General features: G+C 50.0%; 1 protein-coding gene across 1 annotated transcript in view; it reads right to left on the bottom strand.

Moving 5' to 3' along the window:
* The window catches only part of LOC142580213 (DNA mismatch repair protein Msh6-like), a 745039-nt gene that overhangs the window by 558284 nt on the left and 170164 nt on the right, over positions 1-16591 (bottom strand). The window contains exons 6-7 of the mRNA XM_075691108.1: positions 9360-9422; positions 687-769 (exon numbers count right to left, since the gene is read on the bottom strand). Coding sequence (XP_075547223.1) covers positions 687-769; positions 9360-9422 — 146 coding nt within the window. The remainder of the gene's footprint in view (positions 1-686; positions 770-9359; positions 9423-16591) is intronic.

Here is a 16591-nt window from a genome sequence, read left to right as displayed (position 1 = left end):
TTCCATGCTGAGCGTTATTCTTGTCAGCATATCACTATGAATTGGAGTATCGGAAGGGACAGCTAAACACTAATGAGCTAAACATCTTGAGACACTTACCTTTGCCTAATCTAGAAAACACAGGAGAAAATACATCCGTGGAATATGTGCTGCATGCACAAGCATTGAATGAGCCGAATCTCGCACAAGGCAGGAATGTGGGAAAGCAGCACAGGAGGGAAGGGGGCTGGCTTGTACTCTGGTAGCCACTGCATAGTTTGTGCAGCTCCATGCGCCGTATCTTGAAAGCTATCTGCAGGTGCAATGACATTGGAGTAGATCAATTCGCAGTCAGCCTGCTGCCGCTTACGTTGTTGCTCCATCCTTCTCACACGGCACTCGGCAACTCAATCACGGGAAGAATCCAGTACCTCTATAGCGTGCACGCGACCCGTAGCAACTGCCAGAAGAGGTCAACCCAGCGTGCTTCACATGGCCATAACATCCAACTCGATTTTGATGGCAGTTTTTTTTTTTTTTTAAGAAGAAGAAATGTAAATAAGTTACACCGTTCTACAAGACGCACCGGCGAAAAATTCAGAAAAACAGCACAACTTATACACAGGAAAATACGGTAATAACAAAATCCTTAAAATAGCAACACTGTTCGCAAGATGTCCTTAGGCTTTAGGCCCACAAAGTCTTACCTGCGCTTGCCCTCCTTAAGGAAGTCAAATGAGAGGTGTGCCCAGGTCCCACTAGTTGCCGCCCCCACAGCAGCAGGCTTGGCCTGCAAAAGTACAGTGCAGTCGAAAGTGCATCAACTTCATGCAAAGCAGTCTATTTTGCATAAATGCCTTTTCCCTTGCAGCCTTTTCCCATCGAAAGAATATAGGCCAGCTCAGAGCTGCACCTAACACCGAGTCCAAGTGAGTGCTGGTCTGAGCGAGTTTCTGGTAAGCTTGACTTACATGATTGAATCACATTTGTTTTAGTGTCCAGAAGACTGCATGTGAGGGTGAGTAGACATGCTGCAGTGCAAATATGGTTCTATATTACATGGCTGGAAACAAACATGGACTGACATAAAAAGCTTGTGTCACATTTTTCTCTTTGTTAGGTGAGTACAGTGCCAAGTATCAATTCCTTAACCCTTTCAGGCGCTAACTGGTTATGTTGATTTAAAACTTACTTCAACCACATTTCCAAGATTTTCAGAATCATGAAAAGTGTACAGCTGCAAAATACATTAACAATTGTCAATCCTTTAGTGTGTTTTTTCATGTTTGGAGAATGTGGACTCCATGCGAAAACTCATACAGGAAAATCAGATATGAGAACATCAACTATTCCATGTCTAGCCACCTTGAAAAGCACCTATTTAGCCATTTAAAAGTTATGCCTTGCACAACGAATTGTGAAACACAGTGAAAGAAGTGAACCCACTGCATACAACATACATACACCAAGTAAAAGTATCCAACCGTCAACTTTCCCACTCGTTTTACTAAAACATTTTGAACATGTTATTGAAACTTGCAGCACAATTCAAATCAAAGGTGTTTTAAGGTGTATGTGACCCATTTTAAATGTCATTTCTGTCATCAGCGCCTTTGCTGCTGATTCAAAAGCTTGGCATACACAATTGCGTACACAGTGCCGCAAAGGGTTAAGCGAATAATAACTATTTGCAGCAGCTTTAAATGCAACAAGTTCAGAACTTGTTCTGCCGATTGTCCTCCCTAAAACCTGCTGCATTCAATTTACTCTGCTGCAGAAGCTTGTAATAAATAAGTCTTCGCAGAGTGTCATAATTTGATGGCTTCGTCAGAGAAGCAGTGTCGTCTTTGCCCATGTCAGCTGTTTGCATAAGAGTGAAAAAAAAAGTGGCAAAGAAACTCAAAAGAGCTATTGCAGCCCACATGAGCCATATGGCACAAGCCAAAAATCGCAAAGTATAGTAGCCGCAAATGTGCCCAAAATACCCAATTTGTGAATCGGTGAGGCTGTGAAATTGTGTTTTACAACATAAGCTGTTGCACACTCAAAGATTTAAGGCTTCTTGCTGTAAATTACTGGGCGAACTGCTATACACTAAAAAAATCAATTTTTAACAAATCTAGCCAAAGATTTACTGCACCTACTGCTGGGAAGAGAACAACAGCAGAGACCACACACAAGCACTGGCAAGCAACTTTAATGTTTATTGCTGGTGACCTATATGAGGGCAGAGCCTTTGACCAAGTGCAAAATTTAATGAAATTTATAAATTGCATTTGGAATGTACCAATCAACTAGAGGAACTGAGGGGTTTGATTTCTTTTTATTAACCATATCAAGCCAACGTGCAATAGAAAAACAAAAGCATAGAGGAAATTATTATTCAGTGTAGGGGATGCACGACTCTCGCGCGTCCCCTGATATTTCAGCACAATGCGTTGGCGGGCTAGTTGGTGCGAATCCAATAATACTTTGTTTAGTCGTTTTGCGCTAAACAAAGTATTCATGTGCCCCGATATGTTTCTCCCGCATAGCACGTTTCTTGTAATCCGGCTTCGCCGCGTGGCCTGGCACCCGCGGCGGTCAGAGTGGTTGAGGCGCAGTACGAGAGGTGGCGGGAGTATTGCGCTGCTAACGCCGCCGACAGGCGGGGTAACTTGCGCGCCGAAAGACAAGGCGCTTGCTCTCTTGGTTCGGAACAGCAAGCAGTGCAGACGTGCCGTGCTGCGCGTGCGCCAATCCATGCTTCTGCGAGACCGTCTCGCGTGGCCGCCTTCGAACGCGCCACCGTTGGCGTGACCGTACACGCGAACAACCAGGCGTTGGGATCCAGCATGGGGCAAACATATTCGCTCGCCATCCGGTCGTGGTGAGTCGGACTTCTAGATATGTTGCGCGCCCATCTGCATGTTTTGTGGATAACAACTCGGCTAGCAGGCATTAATCTATGAAAGGTGCAATAAATGCCCTTGTGATTGTTTGCACTACTGTGTTGTTCCTTTGTCCCAAGAGCATGGGTGTGAGAACCCCACATCTGGCGCCCAACGTGGGGTTCTTGAGGCATCGGACGATAGTTTTAACAGTTTTGCTTCGTTCGAGACATTTGTTTGAACCGAAGCGTAGGGCTAGCACGGATTTTGATCGCTAGCGTTGGCGGCGTGCTTTCTTGAGCGAGGAGACGGTGGCTGTAGTGTGTTTGAACACGTCAACATGCTAAGCCTTTTCGCAAGTGTTTTTTTTTAATGGCATTCGTTGATACAAGAGCCACGTGGTCTGCATCCTGGGAGAGCGAGGCTCAGCGCCCGCGGAACATTGCCAAGCCTGAAGCGAGTGAGTACGGAAGCCTCGTGGGTGGTCCGAATTTCTTACGTAAATAGCTTCTTCCATCTCTCTGACTCGGATGAAGTCGCGGCTCTGGGAGCCGGGTGGCCGCGGGCCACGGGTGCCACTACAGGTTGACTGGTGTTGCGGCATGGCACCGGGCGCTCCGACACCGTCTGGGACGGTGGGCGCCGTCAACTCGGATGCTGTGTGCACCGAGCGGGGTAGGACCACCTAACAGAGCTGACGTCTCCTCGCGGCTGCCTGTTTTGCGCCCATTCTGGGTGTTGTTTTTTTGGAGGCCGGTTATTGTCAGGGTAGCGACTCTTTAGGCCTAAGGCTTTACGCAGCTGCCCGTCGCACGTGGAGGGACACAACCTGGTGGACCGTGGCGTTGAAGTGTTGCACTTTGCTTCCCTCATTCTAGTTAGCCTCGCACGAATTGAAATTACTCGTTCGACTCAAGAAAGCGAGCTTCGTTCACGTGAACTTAGCATCTGAGTAGCTGCCCGATCATTTGCTAGCCGAGTTGAACATCGTACCAAGTGGGCGATGTGCATGCAGAATTCCTCTCCCTTGCACTACTGTAGTGTTTGCAGAGTGTGTTGAGTGTACGCAGCGTCATTGGAGTCACCCCTGGTTTGCTGTCACCTGCACATCGTCCGCGCTGCTGCCCCGGACTACGATCGAGCCACCGGGCAATGGTGCTGTGGCGAGTTCGGCGGCCACCTGTATCCAGCTCGCAACCCTCGGTGACGGAGAAAAGAGCCGGCGATCACCGACAGCTACGGCAGCTCTTGCCAGCAGGGCGCGTCGGCGCGAGCGACGCTTGCTCGTACCAAATACTGAGTCGTCGTTTCCGGAGTCCTGGCCTGGAATCGTGCCGTCGAGTCTGCAAAGCTCCTGCTGCGACCGGCGGACGCCAGCGGTGTACCCAGGGACAATGTCGGCTCGCATGCTACGGACAGCGTGTGGACATTTCTTCGGCGCGGCCACTGTTGCATGTACCACCTTGCTTGCGAAGCACGCGTTGATGTTAGACCGTGTGACATGTTTCGCCGGACTATGTAGTGATTTAAGGTTGGGGGGATGTAGGGATGATGACTCTTGCGCGTCCCCTGATATGTTTTTCCCGCATAGCGCGTCTCCTGTAATCCGGCTTCGCCGCGTGGCCTGGCACCCGAGGCGGTCGGAGTGGTTTAGGCGCAGTACGAGAGATGGCGCAAGTGTTGCGCTGCTAATGCCGCCGACAGGTGGGGTTACTTGGGCGCCGAAAGACAAGGTGCTTGCTCTCTTGGTTCGGGACAGCAAGCAGTGCAGACGTGCCTGCCGCACGTGCGCCGATCCATGCTACTGCGAGACCGTCTCGCGTGGCCGCCTTCGAACGCGCCACCATTGGCGTGACCGTACACGCGAACGACCAGGCATTGGGATCCAGCATGGGGCGAACGTATTTGCTCGCTATCCGGTCGCGGTGATTCGGACTTCTAGATCTGTCGCGCGCCCATCGGCATGTTTTGTGGATAACAACTCGGCTAGCAGGCATTGATCTATGAAAGGTGCAATAAATGCCCTTGTGATTGTTCGTACTACTGTGTTGTTCCTTTGTCCCAAGAGCATGGGTGTGAGAACCCCACAAGTGAAAAGTAGAATTAGTTATGAATGAGGCCTAAATTACAGTGCAGAGTTCAATAAATCAATGTCATACTGCTACACATATAGTTACACAGTTGAGCCATCACGCACAAGTTGATAGTTACTTCATCAATGGGCACGTGGCATTTAACGTGTAAGTAGGTAGTGCTTGTTTTGTGCAATTACTGCTAGCACCGGATCACCAAATCCCCACTGCAATGCCAGACTTGCACTCAGTACTGCAAATAGTACAGTAAAGCCTTGTTAATTTGACCCTGAATAATTTGGAAAATTGGATAATTCGTATTAGTCTTCTGGTACCGGCAGGTGTATGCATTATTTAATGCAATCAAACTTTCGTTAATTCGGACGTATATGGCCGCACATCAGTTAATTCGGACCACCTCTTGACGCTCAGCGAGCACCACAATTGTGCGACGCAAGAGAGCAAGAACGACGACAGCATCCAATAGAAATGAAGTGGAAAGTCCACATCGCCACAGGCGTATGTGAATGACATTAAAGCAACACTGGAACGCTTCCTGCCTATTTGGGCCTTTAAAGCCGTTACTGTAGTATTTGCCAACATGAATAACACCACATTAGCCACGTGTCTTCATAACTGCATAGTCGCCATCTATGATCGGGTCGATAGCCACCACAGTTTCGTCTGCAGTGGTTGTCGCAAACAGTTGTCTTGTTTTGACTCAGTATGCACATTGGCCATATGCCTTAAGAAGTGTGCAGTCTCCATTCATGGTCGAATTGATAGTAACCACAGTTTCGTCTGCAGCAGTTGCAGCAAACGATAGTTTTGTTTTGACTTGGTGCATGCATCAGCCACATGCCTTCAAAACTGCATAGTTTCCATCCATGAACACATCAATAGCGGCCGCCGTTTCGTCCACAGCAGGTACAGCAAATCAGTACTTTCGCTGTGACTCAGTTCAAGGCTGTCAAGGATGAAGAGCACTGGCCAGATCATGCTGGAAGGGTGATCATTTGGCGACCAACTCACCGCAGAAAAACTAATCGGAATGTGCGCGGGATAGTGAAAAGCGGGTTTCAGATGAAGACAGGCATCGTGGCCATCCTGGAAATGAAGTCGCAAAGCCTTCTTTGCTACGAGCACTAATTCAGGGCGTCTACCAAGTTGCCATTTACAAATTCCGTGAGTTTTCAAGGTTTTCCCTGAGCGCCATTGCAAAATTCCCTGAGTGACCCAGAATTTTGTTTTATGTCAAGATGGGCTGACACCATATAGCCCGATGCTATCGCTCTCTAGCAAGCATATTAAAAAATAAAAAGGAAGACTTAATTTAGTTTGAATAGTAAGAAGTAACATTTATTTTACTCCAAAAGAAAACAGAAGGGAGGGGTTAGTAAAATGCACGGCGACTAAAATATCTTCGAAAAAATGGTAAAACCCACTGCAAATCCAGTAGAATATTCTCAACTGCAAATAAAAGAGACGCATGCAGAAGCAAACATATTCAAATATGAGCTATTTTCCTAAACTGAAAGCAAGCTCATTGGTATGAGGCCCGAACTTTGTCAGAAGTCAGATTCTCTTGCAACAGCTGATGAGTCAACCTCAGCTGACATACTCTCAGCCCGTGCACAATGCCTCAGTGTTGCGTTTTACTTCTTTAAAAATTTTTATCTTGGTTTGGAGAAGGGACACCTCCATCTTGTTTTTTGAGCATCATCATCATCATCAGCATGGTTACGCCCACTGCAGGGCAAAGGCCTCTCCCATACTTCTCCAACTACGCCAGTCATGTACTAATTGTGGCCATGTTGTCCCTACAAACTTCTTAATCTCATCCGCCCACCTAACTCTCTTCCGCCCTCTGCTACGCTGCCCTTCCCTTGGAATCCATTCCGTAACTCTTAATGACCATCGGTTATCTTCCCTCCTCATTACGTGTCCTGCGCATCAAACGCTTTCTCGAAATCAATGAAAGCTATTTATAAACGTTGGTTTTATTCCGCACATTTCTCCACCCCCTGAGTGATAGTGTGAATATGGTCTATTGTTGAGTAGCCTTTATGGAATCCTGCCTGGTCCTTTGGTTGACGGAAGTCTAAGGTGTTCCTGATTCTCTTTGCAACTACCTTAGTAAATACATTGTAGGCAACGGACAGTAAGCTGATCGGTCTATAATTTTTCAAGTCTTTGGCGTCCCCTTTCTTATGGATTAGGATTATGTTAGCGTTTTTCCAAGATTCCGGTATGCTCGAAGTCATGAGGCATTGCGTATACAGGGTGGCCAGTTATTCTAGAACAATCTGCCCACCATCCTTCAACAAATCTGCTGTTACCTGATCCTCCCCAGCTGCCTTCCCCCTTTACATAGCTCCCAAAGCTTCCTTTACTTCTTCCGGCGTTACTTGTGGGATTTCAAATTCCTCTAGACTAATCCCTCTTCCTCTATCGTCGTGGGTGCCACTGGTACTGTATAAATCTCTGTAGAACTCCTCAGCCACTAGAACGATCTCATTCATATTAGTAGTGATATTGCCGGCTCTGTCTCTTAACGCATACATCTGATTCTTGCCAATTCCTAGTTTCTTCTTCACTGCTTTTAGGCTTCCTCCGTTCCTGAGAGCATGTTCAATTCTATCCATATTATACTTCCTTATGTCAGCTGTCTTACGCTTGTTGATTAACTTCAAAAGTTCTGCCAGTTCTATTCTAGCTGTAGGGTTAGAGGCTTTCATACATTGGCGTTTCTTGATCAGATCTTTCGTCTCCTGCGATAGCTTACTGGTATCCTGTCTAACGGAGTTACCACCGACTTCTATTGCACACTCCTTAATGATGCCCACAAGATTGTCATTCATTGCTTCAACACTAAGGTCCTCTTCCTGAGTTAAAGCCGAATACCTTTTCTGTAGCTTGATCTCGAATTCCTCTATTTTCCCTCTTACCGCTAACTCATTGATTGGCTTCTTGTGTACCAGTTTCTTCCGTTCCCTCCTCAAGTCTTGGCTAATTCGAGTTCTTACCATCCTATGGTCACTGCAGCGCACCTTGCCGAGCACGTCCACATCTTGTATGACGCCAAGGTTAGCGCAAAGTATAAAGTCCATTTCATTTCTAGTCTTGTGATTCGGGCTCCTCCACGTCCACTTTCAGCTATCCCGCTTGCGGAAGAAGGTATTCATTATCCGCATATTATTCTGTTCTGCAAAGTCTACTAATAACTCTCCCCTGCTATTCCTAATGCCTATGCCATATTCCCCCACTGCCTTGTCTCCACAATTAGTACATGACCGGGGTAGTTGGAAAAGTATGGGAGAAGCCTTTGCCTTGCAGTGGGCGTAACCAGGCTGATGATGATGATACCATTCCAGAGCTTGCGCAAGTGAGCCTTGGGTCTTCTTTCATTTCGCCTTAGGGCTCCCTTCAATTCATAGTCAGCATTCGTGTTGTCCACTTCTCTTGTGTCCTGTCTGCACGCCTCACCTTTTCTTGCATAATGAATCCTTTCTGTTCTAGTTGCTGACAGTAGCGAATTGATTTAACGAAAAACACGACACAGCACACCTAGAAGTTAACAGCGAACGTCAAAGCAGCCATGCCTTGCATTGCCGCGGTGTTGGCTACGGTTGCCAGTGAATCTGCCTGCGAGAGCGCTGATTCGAAGAGGCAAGATAATCAAAATGACGACAGTGGTGGCTTTGATTAATGCCGTTTTGGACCTGCAATCACGACAAAAAGTCTGGAAAATCGGACGGCGAAGGGTTCTTACGTGCGAAATTTCAGACGTTCTTATATATTGCAACTCTATGGGGTACGTAGTGGTGCCATGAAGCCAAAAATAAAGCGTCGACTGTACACTGCAAACTCCTCCAGTCGACGACACGATGATTCGTTTCGACACAATGATTCGAAAGATGATTCGTTTAGATTACTCTGTTACTCGAGTGAGCATTAGTCCGACCTTTCTTCCCTTTCAATAAATTAACAGCTGATTTTCCCTGATAGAAGCAGAAATTGCGTGAGTTTTACCTGAGTATTTAAAGACTATTCAAAATCCCTGAGGATTACCGGCTTTCCCGGTTGGCAGACATCCTGTAATTAGTCACGAGATGACAAGAACTGCGGCTTCCACGCAGCTTTTGTGAAATATAGAAATTGGATATGCTGATTATTTCAGTAAATAAAAGCGTGTTAACATAGTAATCACTTGTTTATTCTTTTTTGATACCCTCGATAATTCAACATTGAATTATTTCAGGCATCTTTTTTTTTAATCCCGTGAAATACAAATTAATGAGAATTTAGTGTATTAGTAAAACTTGTCTCGCGTATGTTTGCAATTGGCCAGCCAAAGTAAAGATGGCCTCATGATAGACCAGTTGTGTCAACAGCCTTGTTATCGTAGTCATATCCTCCACAGTGTATAGAAACCCACCTTGGGTGATGCCAGCTTCCGGACTGCAGGCGATTTGGAGGCAGGGCGCTTGCATGGCGGGCTCTGCATTGGTAGCAGCAACACACAGTGCCATGTACAAATGACATTTAATGACACATACATGCATACACGTCTGTACAACCTTTATGTCTAGGTTGGCCTGTTCAGTTTGCTAAGTATGTTTGCACTGTGAACACATGCAAGAGGCAACCATTACCAACTCACCCAATCTTAAAATTAAAATTAAATTATGGGGTTTCACATGCCAAAACCACGATACGATAGAGGCATGCTGTAGTGGGGACTCCGAAAATTTGGACCACCTGGGGATCACAGTTGATGGTCAGGCCGCAAACTAACAAGATGGCGACTACCACAATAAAAGGTTGGTGTCTAGCTTAGCAGATGCAGTAAAACATTTTCTGTGGACATAGGCCATGACTGACATTCTCATCAACATTTGAGAGGATCCCTTGCCGAAGCTCCGTGCTGAACAACATAATGCACATGGGTACAGGCTTATCATAAGAAGCCAACAAACACTGACACCAAGGACAACATAGGAGAATTTACTTGTGTTTCATAAATTAAATAAAGCAACGATAAATTTTTGGAAACGAAAGTGGATGAAAAAATAACTCGCCACAGGTGGGGAACGATCCCACAACCTTCACACTTCACGTGCGATGCTCTACCAATTGAGCTACCACGGCGCCGTTTCCTCGTCCGCTTTCTTGGGTATTTGTGTTTTCTAGTAGAACCCTGGGAGTGTTAGCCACCCTATTGCAAAACCCAGTGCCACTGGGACTCAGTGCGCCGGATTATGGGCCCACTGCAGCGCGCTGGACGCTGGGGCGCTGGGAAGGCGCGGCGTACTGGGAGGCACTGGCTACTCGTGCGAAAAACAGCTTTAGCGCGTTAAATATGCGGTGCCTGGACACCGTATATATTTTTTTGAATACAGAAAGCAAGAAAGAGCGCTTTAGTGCAATAAAAAAAGAAAAAAAAAGTAAAAATAAAACTGCTCGGACAAGGATTCGAACGTCCGACCTACAGATCCCAAGCCCGTCACTTTACCACTACGCCACGCCATCAGACGGAAATGCGCGGATAATTTGCCATGTCAAAGCATAGAAGCAGTTTGTTTCGCAGAGCTACGTCTCGTACAGACATGGTTGATGCGCTATCGCCCACCAACTAAAACTCACGCCTGTACCAGAAAGAAAAAGTTGCTGTCCGTATTCAGCAGTATGCTTGGAAGTGCCACACCATCGATTTTCACTTGCGCTTGCTATTTTAACTTCGAAAAAAAGTCCTAAATGAACTGCCAACCCGGGATGGTGTATGGCCTGTTACTGCCGATTTCGATAGCCATTTCTTGTTCGTCACGCAAAGGATATGCACTGTTTCCTTAGTTCAGTGATGCCTTTCAGTCAACATGCCTGTCTAGTCATAAGTCTTCGTCAGAGAAGCGCGGGCTAGTGCTGGGAGCCTTCGGCGATAGCACACATACCTGTGTTTATGACGCGTCACATCTGCGGTCACGCCGACAAGCACGCCGACAAGTACGCCATGGTGAAAAGCATCGACATTAGAGGAACGGCCCACGAGGTGACCACTTACGAATCGGCGCCTCACGGAACAGTTAAAGGAGTGATACGAGGCATCCCGCTAGAGGACACCGCCCAAGAAATTCAAGACCTAGTGGTGCACAAGCACAACCCGATGGCGTTGCAGGCGAAACGAATTGGCAAGACCAGATCCGTGGTGATCGCCTTCGAGGGACCCAAGGTTCCCAATTACGTGCGTTACGGGAACCTGCTCGTTGAATGTTCACTGCACCGCAAGCAGATCGACGTCTGCTACCAGTGCGGCCGCGTCGGACACCGAATGGACGTGTGCCCCAATCCCCAAAATCGCATCTGCCGGGGGTGCGGCATCGCCAACCCGGACAAAGAGCACGCGTGCGTGCCCAAGTGCGGCCTGTGCGGCGACAAGCATCTCACCGCCGACCGGGCCTGTAAGGCAAAATTCAAGAGGCCGTATGTGGTGCGGCGCCGGCGCTGGGAGCGGTGCCGGGCAATCGACGACAGTAGCCAAGAAGATAGAGGTCCTACAGGCTGTGCCCAACACAGCACCTCTTCGCGGAGCCGTTCAAGAACGCCGGCCCGCAAGGGCAGCAACCAAAGCTGCCAACGATCGAGATCCCATTCCCGGGATGGCCCAAACAGGGCCGACCAGGCGCCATCGGCTGGCTCTAAGGATGGCCGCCGCTGGGAGACGATGGGAAAAGGAGGCAGTCGTAGCTCGAGCGGAAGACGTCGGAGATCCCGTTCGAGGTCCCGGACCAGGTCAAGAACCCGGGTCGAGTCCAACCAACGAGGGATACTCGCCGAGAAAAAGGTGGGCTGGACCAACAGGTCTTCCGTCACTCTAGGGAACGACAGAGAGTTCCCACCCCTCAACCCTACCCCACCTCCCCCCTCTAGCCAAAACGCCGCAACACGCCAAGAGTGCGGCGAATGTACAGAACTTAAAAGACTAATCGAAAGGCAAAACGCCCAGATTCAGGAACAGAATGTGCAGATAAGAGCACTCATGAGTAAAATAGATGCGCTAGCTAGCGGCAGCTCAGCGACTAAAATAACCAAAACGAGCACGGCGCGCAAGGACGCCAACGAGAAACGCAAGGTGCCGCGGAGGGACCCCCTCTCGCCCCGCCAAGAGCGGAGAGGAGAGGTGCAGCCCATGCAACAAGCATTGAATGTTCAAGAAGCGATGGACGCTGAAACCACAGCTGACTGCAAGACGGCAGCAGCGGCACCGCAGACGTCACATCAACAACAGCAACCGCCGCAAGAGGGCAAACTGGCAGCGATACTCGCAGCCATCAATCAAATTAACGAGAATCTCGACAATATGAATGCCAGGTTAGAGGTCTTCGAGGGTCAAATAAAGTTCCTGTCAGTCAAGCACGAACGACTGGCGGCGAAGGCAGCGACGATAACCGTGAAGAACAAGTTCACAGCGCTAAGGAAAGAACGCGCCAATAAAGTCAAGGAATCGATCGCGTACAGGCGCGGTCGCATCAAAACGTCAAAGGAAGATGGCGCAGACGCCGAACAGTAAAAATCAAATCCGCGGGGGGGAAACAACGATCATTTACCAATGGAATTGCAGGGGCATCCGTACCAAGGAAGCCGAGTTACAACTTCACATAGATGGGCTCGAGCAGAAACCGGATATGATCGCGTTACAAGAGACACACGGCAGACCCAGACTCCCTGGTTACGTGACCTACACGGATCCGACGGAAGGCGGGACGGCGTTACTGGTGCGCACCAACATAGCAGCCACCCAGCACCTCACGGCACAAAAGGGCTGCGAACACACGCTGGTCGAGGTTCACACAAGGACTATTGGCAGTGCCGGAAACCTGTTTGTGATGAGCGCATACAGCAGGCCGTCACAAAGGCAGTACGACTTTGAAACAACAGTGAGCCAGGCAAAGAGGTTGGCGGGGAACAGGCCGCTCCTGGTCCTAGGCGACTTCAACGCCCCTCACACTACATGGGGTTACAAATACCAATCTAAACGAGGCAAGGCTCTAGCAAAGGCAATGGAGGACCAAGAAATCGCGGTCCCTAATGAACCGGGCGTCGTCACCCGAAAGGGAAACAGCGTCAACAGGGACACCACCCCGGACCTGTCGTGGATGGCGGGCTCCCTAGAAGTGGCCTGGCGGAACGAAGACGTAGACCTGGGCTCCGACCACAGCATCATAAGTGTAACGATCAAGGGACCAAGGTACCGGGCAGCCCTCGGCAAAGCCCAGATCACCGACTGGGGCCGAATGCGCAAGCACACGGACGAAGAAAACCAGACCTCCGGAGAAAACGCAGAGGATGGCAGACATGAAACGTACGCAGAATGGGCACGAGAACAAAAGATCGCGCTCGACAGATTTACTCAAGAAGTTGTGACAACGATGCAGACGCCCTTCGTCGATGCCAAACTAGCACACATGTGGGAGGCGCGGCACTCGCTCACGCGAAGATGGAAGCGTCAACGACGAAACAAGAAGCTCATCAAACGCATCGCGCTCCTCAACAAACAGATCGCTGAATACGCAACCAAGCTGTGCCGAGAGAACTGGATGAGTACGTGCGACGGGCTGCAGGGAAAGCTGTCGGCGCGCAAGACCTGGTGCCTGCTCAGACACCTGATCGACCCGTTGAGCAGCAAGACCGCAACCAACCGCAACCTCACACCAAAGTTCTGAACGCGTACGATGGCAACGGCCAAAGGCTCATTGAAGACCTCAAGGCGATCTACCTCAAGACTGAGAGAGGGCGATTTCCGATACCGGAGGAGTACGGGGGACCGGAAAATCCGGCATTGGATGAACCGTTCACCATCACGGAGTTATTAACAGCCATAGACGAGAGTAATAAGACGAGCGCACCCGGAATGGACGCCATTACATACAAGCTGCTCAATAACATGAGTGATGCGGCGGCACGCGGGCTCCTGGGTCACATCAACAGAACCTGGGAAAGCTCGAAGTTGCCCGCACAATGGAAAGAGGCCAAGGTATGGTTCATACCTAAACCCGGCAAACCTCTGACCATCGAGAACATGTGCCCCATCTCGCTCACGTCCTGTGTGAGCAAGGTCATGGAACGCATGGTTCTCAGAAGACTTCAAGCACACCTGGACGAGACAAATCAGATGCCGGCGACCATGTATGGATTCCGCCAGCACCTGAGCACCCAAGACGTCCTGATCCAATTACACGAACTAGTGATTTAAAAAGCAATGAGGCACGCGCCCCGGGGTATACTGGCTTTGGACCTCAAAGGGGCCTTCGACAACGTGTCCCACGGCAGCGTGCTCGAGAACCTCGAGGGGTGTGGCCGCAAGACCTACGGCTATATTAAAGTTTTCCTAACCAATAGAACAGCAACTATCCGGATAGGAAATGAACGGTCAGAGCCTGTGGAGCTCGGAGACAGGGGTACCCCACAGGGGTCTGTCCTGTCGCCTCTGCTTTTCAACCTAGCACTCCTGCCCCTGCCCGAACTACTCAATCAGATCGAGGGCGTGGACCACGCGTTCTATGCCGACAATATAACGGTGTAGACGAACCGCGCAGGGTCCGATGCCTGGGCGGAGGTAGCCCTGCAGAGAGCGGCAACGACCGTCCACGAGTATGCCAGGACCTGCGGCCTGAGCTGCGCTCCACAGAAATCCGAGCTGCTCATGGTACAGCCCGGAAGACCAAAGAAAGAGCCGCCGCCGAACATAATCATCACCATCGACGGCACAGAGATCAAACCAACGCAGCAGATCCGGATACTGGGCCTGCTGTGGCGCAGCGACGGCAAGGCGCACGCAGCCGTCAACAAAATCAAGACCACATCCGAGCAAGTCCTGAGCATGATCCGGAGAGTCACCAACCGGAACAGAGGAATCAAAGAAGAAGACGCACTGCGCCTGGTGCAGGCATTCGTTGTGTCACGCGTAACGTACTCCGCCCCGTACCTCCAACTTGCGAAGGTGAACCGCGAGACGCTGAACACGACCATAAGGAAAGCAGTCAAACTCGCCATGGGCATCCCAGTCTACTCGTCAACGCAGAAGCTGCTGGAAATGGGTGCCCACAACACGGTGGAAGAGCTGGTGGAAGCACACCTATCCCAGCAGAGAGTAAGGCTGAGCCGGACAGAGCACGGTCGGGCCATCCTACGCAAGATAGGATGGCAAATTGAACAGCCACCGACAACGGAGCCGCTCCCCACAACGTAGAGAGACATTATTAAAACCAAGCCCCTCCCCCGGAACATGCAGCCGGGGAGGAACAACAAGAGACGCTCTGCGCGGGCCAAGGCACTGGCTCGACAGCTGGAAAAGGACCCCGAGGTCCTCTACGTGGACACCTCGCTTCCCAAGCACGGAACCAGAGCAACGGCGGTCGTCACCGCCATTGATAAACTGGTCACAGGCACGTCGATACGGACGACGAATACAGCCGAAGCAGAAGAAGTGGCCGTGGCCCTCGCACTCGCACAACCGGGAGTGAGGACCATGGTCACAGACTCCCAGACGGCCTACGCAAGCTACCGCAAGGGGAACATCTCTCCCGCGGCACTAGCGATCCTCACCAAATGCGAATCACCGGGACGGGCCGTTGAGCTCGTGTGGGTCCCGGCTCACTCACAAATGGAAGGCAACGCACTCGCCGACCACTATGCCCGAGAACTTTCAATCTGCGCCGAGGACGAGCCAGAGCTACCGCACCCCGTGACAAGCTACAAAGAAATCACGCAAATGTACAGAAGCGGCAGATGTAGGCTTCCCTGTCCGCATCCGCAACTCAACCGAATGCAGCAAACGATCGTGCGACGCACGCAAGCGGGGTCGCTAGCGCATCCCGTGCTCTTGCACAAGATGTTCCCAACAGAGCATGACACTTCATGCCCTTTTTGCAGACGGTCAAAAGGCACTCTAGAAACACATCCTTGCAGAGTGCACTAAGCTCAAGAACCCCCACCATCCCTACCCCCCACCCTCCCCAGCCCCGACCCCCCCGAGCGATGGGAGACCTTGTTGTACAGCCCCGACCTACCGACCCAGCTCGCGCTGGCGGCTAGGGGCCAGGAACTGCTGTACGCATATGGGACCTGAGAAGAAGGTTCCACCCCATCTGGTGCCAGCGCGCACCAACCGTCACTAAGGGCTCAGCACAAAAGTTGATTCTCTCTCTCTCTCTCTTGTGCTGGCACTGTAGACATGAAAAAATTGTTTATTTAAGAACATTGATGCGAAAGCTGAAATAAAGAGTGATTTATCCTTGTTAGATTTCTTGATTCCTGCGCCTAGACACGCCCACAGGACGGACTCGGCGGATACACTAAGCCTAAGCTTCGGTGGGGAGCGATCTCGGCGCGGGTAGTTAAAATAGCAATCGCAAGTGAAAATCGATGGTGTGGCACTTCCAAGCGTACTGCTGAATACGGACAGCAACTTTTTCTTTCTGGTACAGGCGTGAGTTTTAGTTGCTGGGCGATAGTGCATCAACCATGTCTGTACAAGACGTAGCTCTGCAAAACAAACTGCTTCTCGGCTTTGACATGGCAAATTATCCGCTCATTTCCATCTGATGGCGTGGCGTAGAGGTAAAGTGATGGGCTTGGGATCTGTAGGTCGGACGTTCGAATCCTTGTCCGAGC

Source organism: Dermacentor variabilis, chromosome 4 (genome assembly GCF_050947875.1).
Source record: "Dermacentor variabilis isolate Ectoservices chromosome 4, ASM5094787v1, whole genome shotgun sequence".
Taxonomy (NCBI): Eukaryota; Metazoa; Arthropoda; class Arachnida; order Ixodida; family Ixodidae; genus Dermacentor; species Dermacentor variabilis.
Note: the sequence above shows the minus strand (reverse complement) of the source record. Positions and strands in the feature narration are given on the sequence as shown.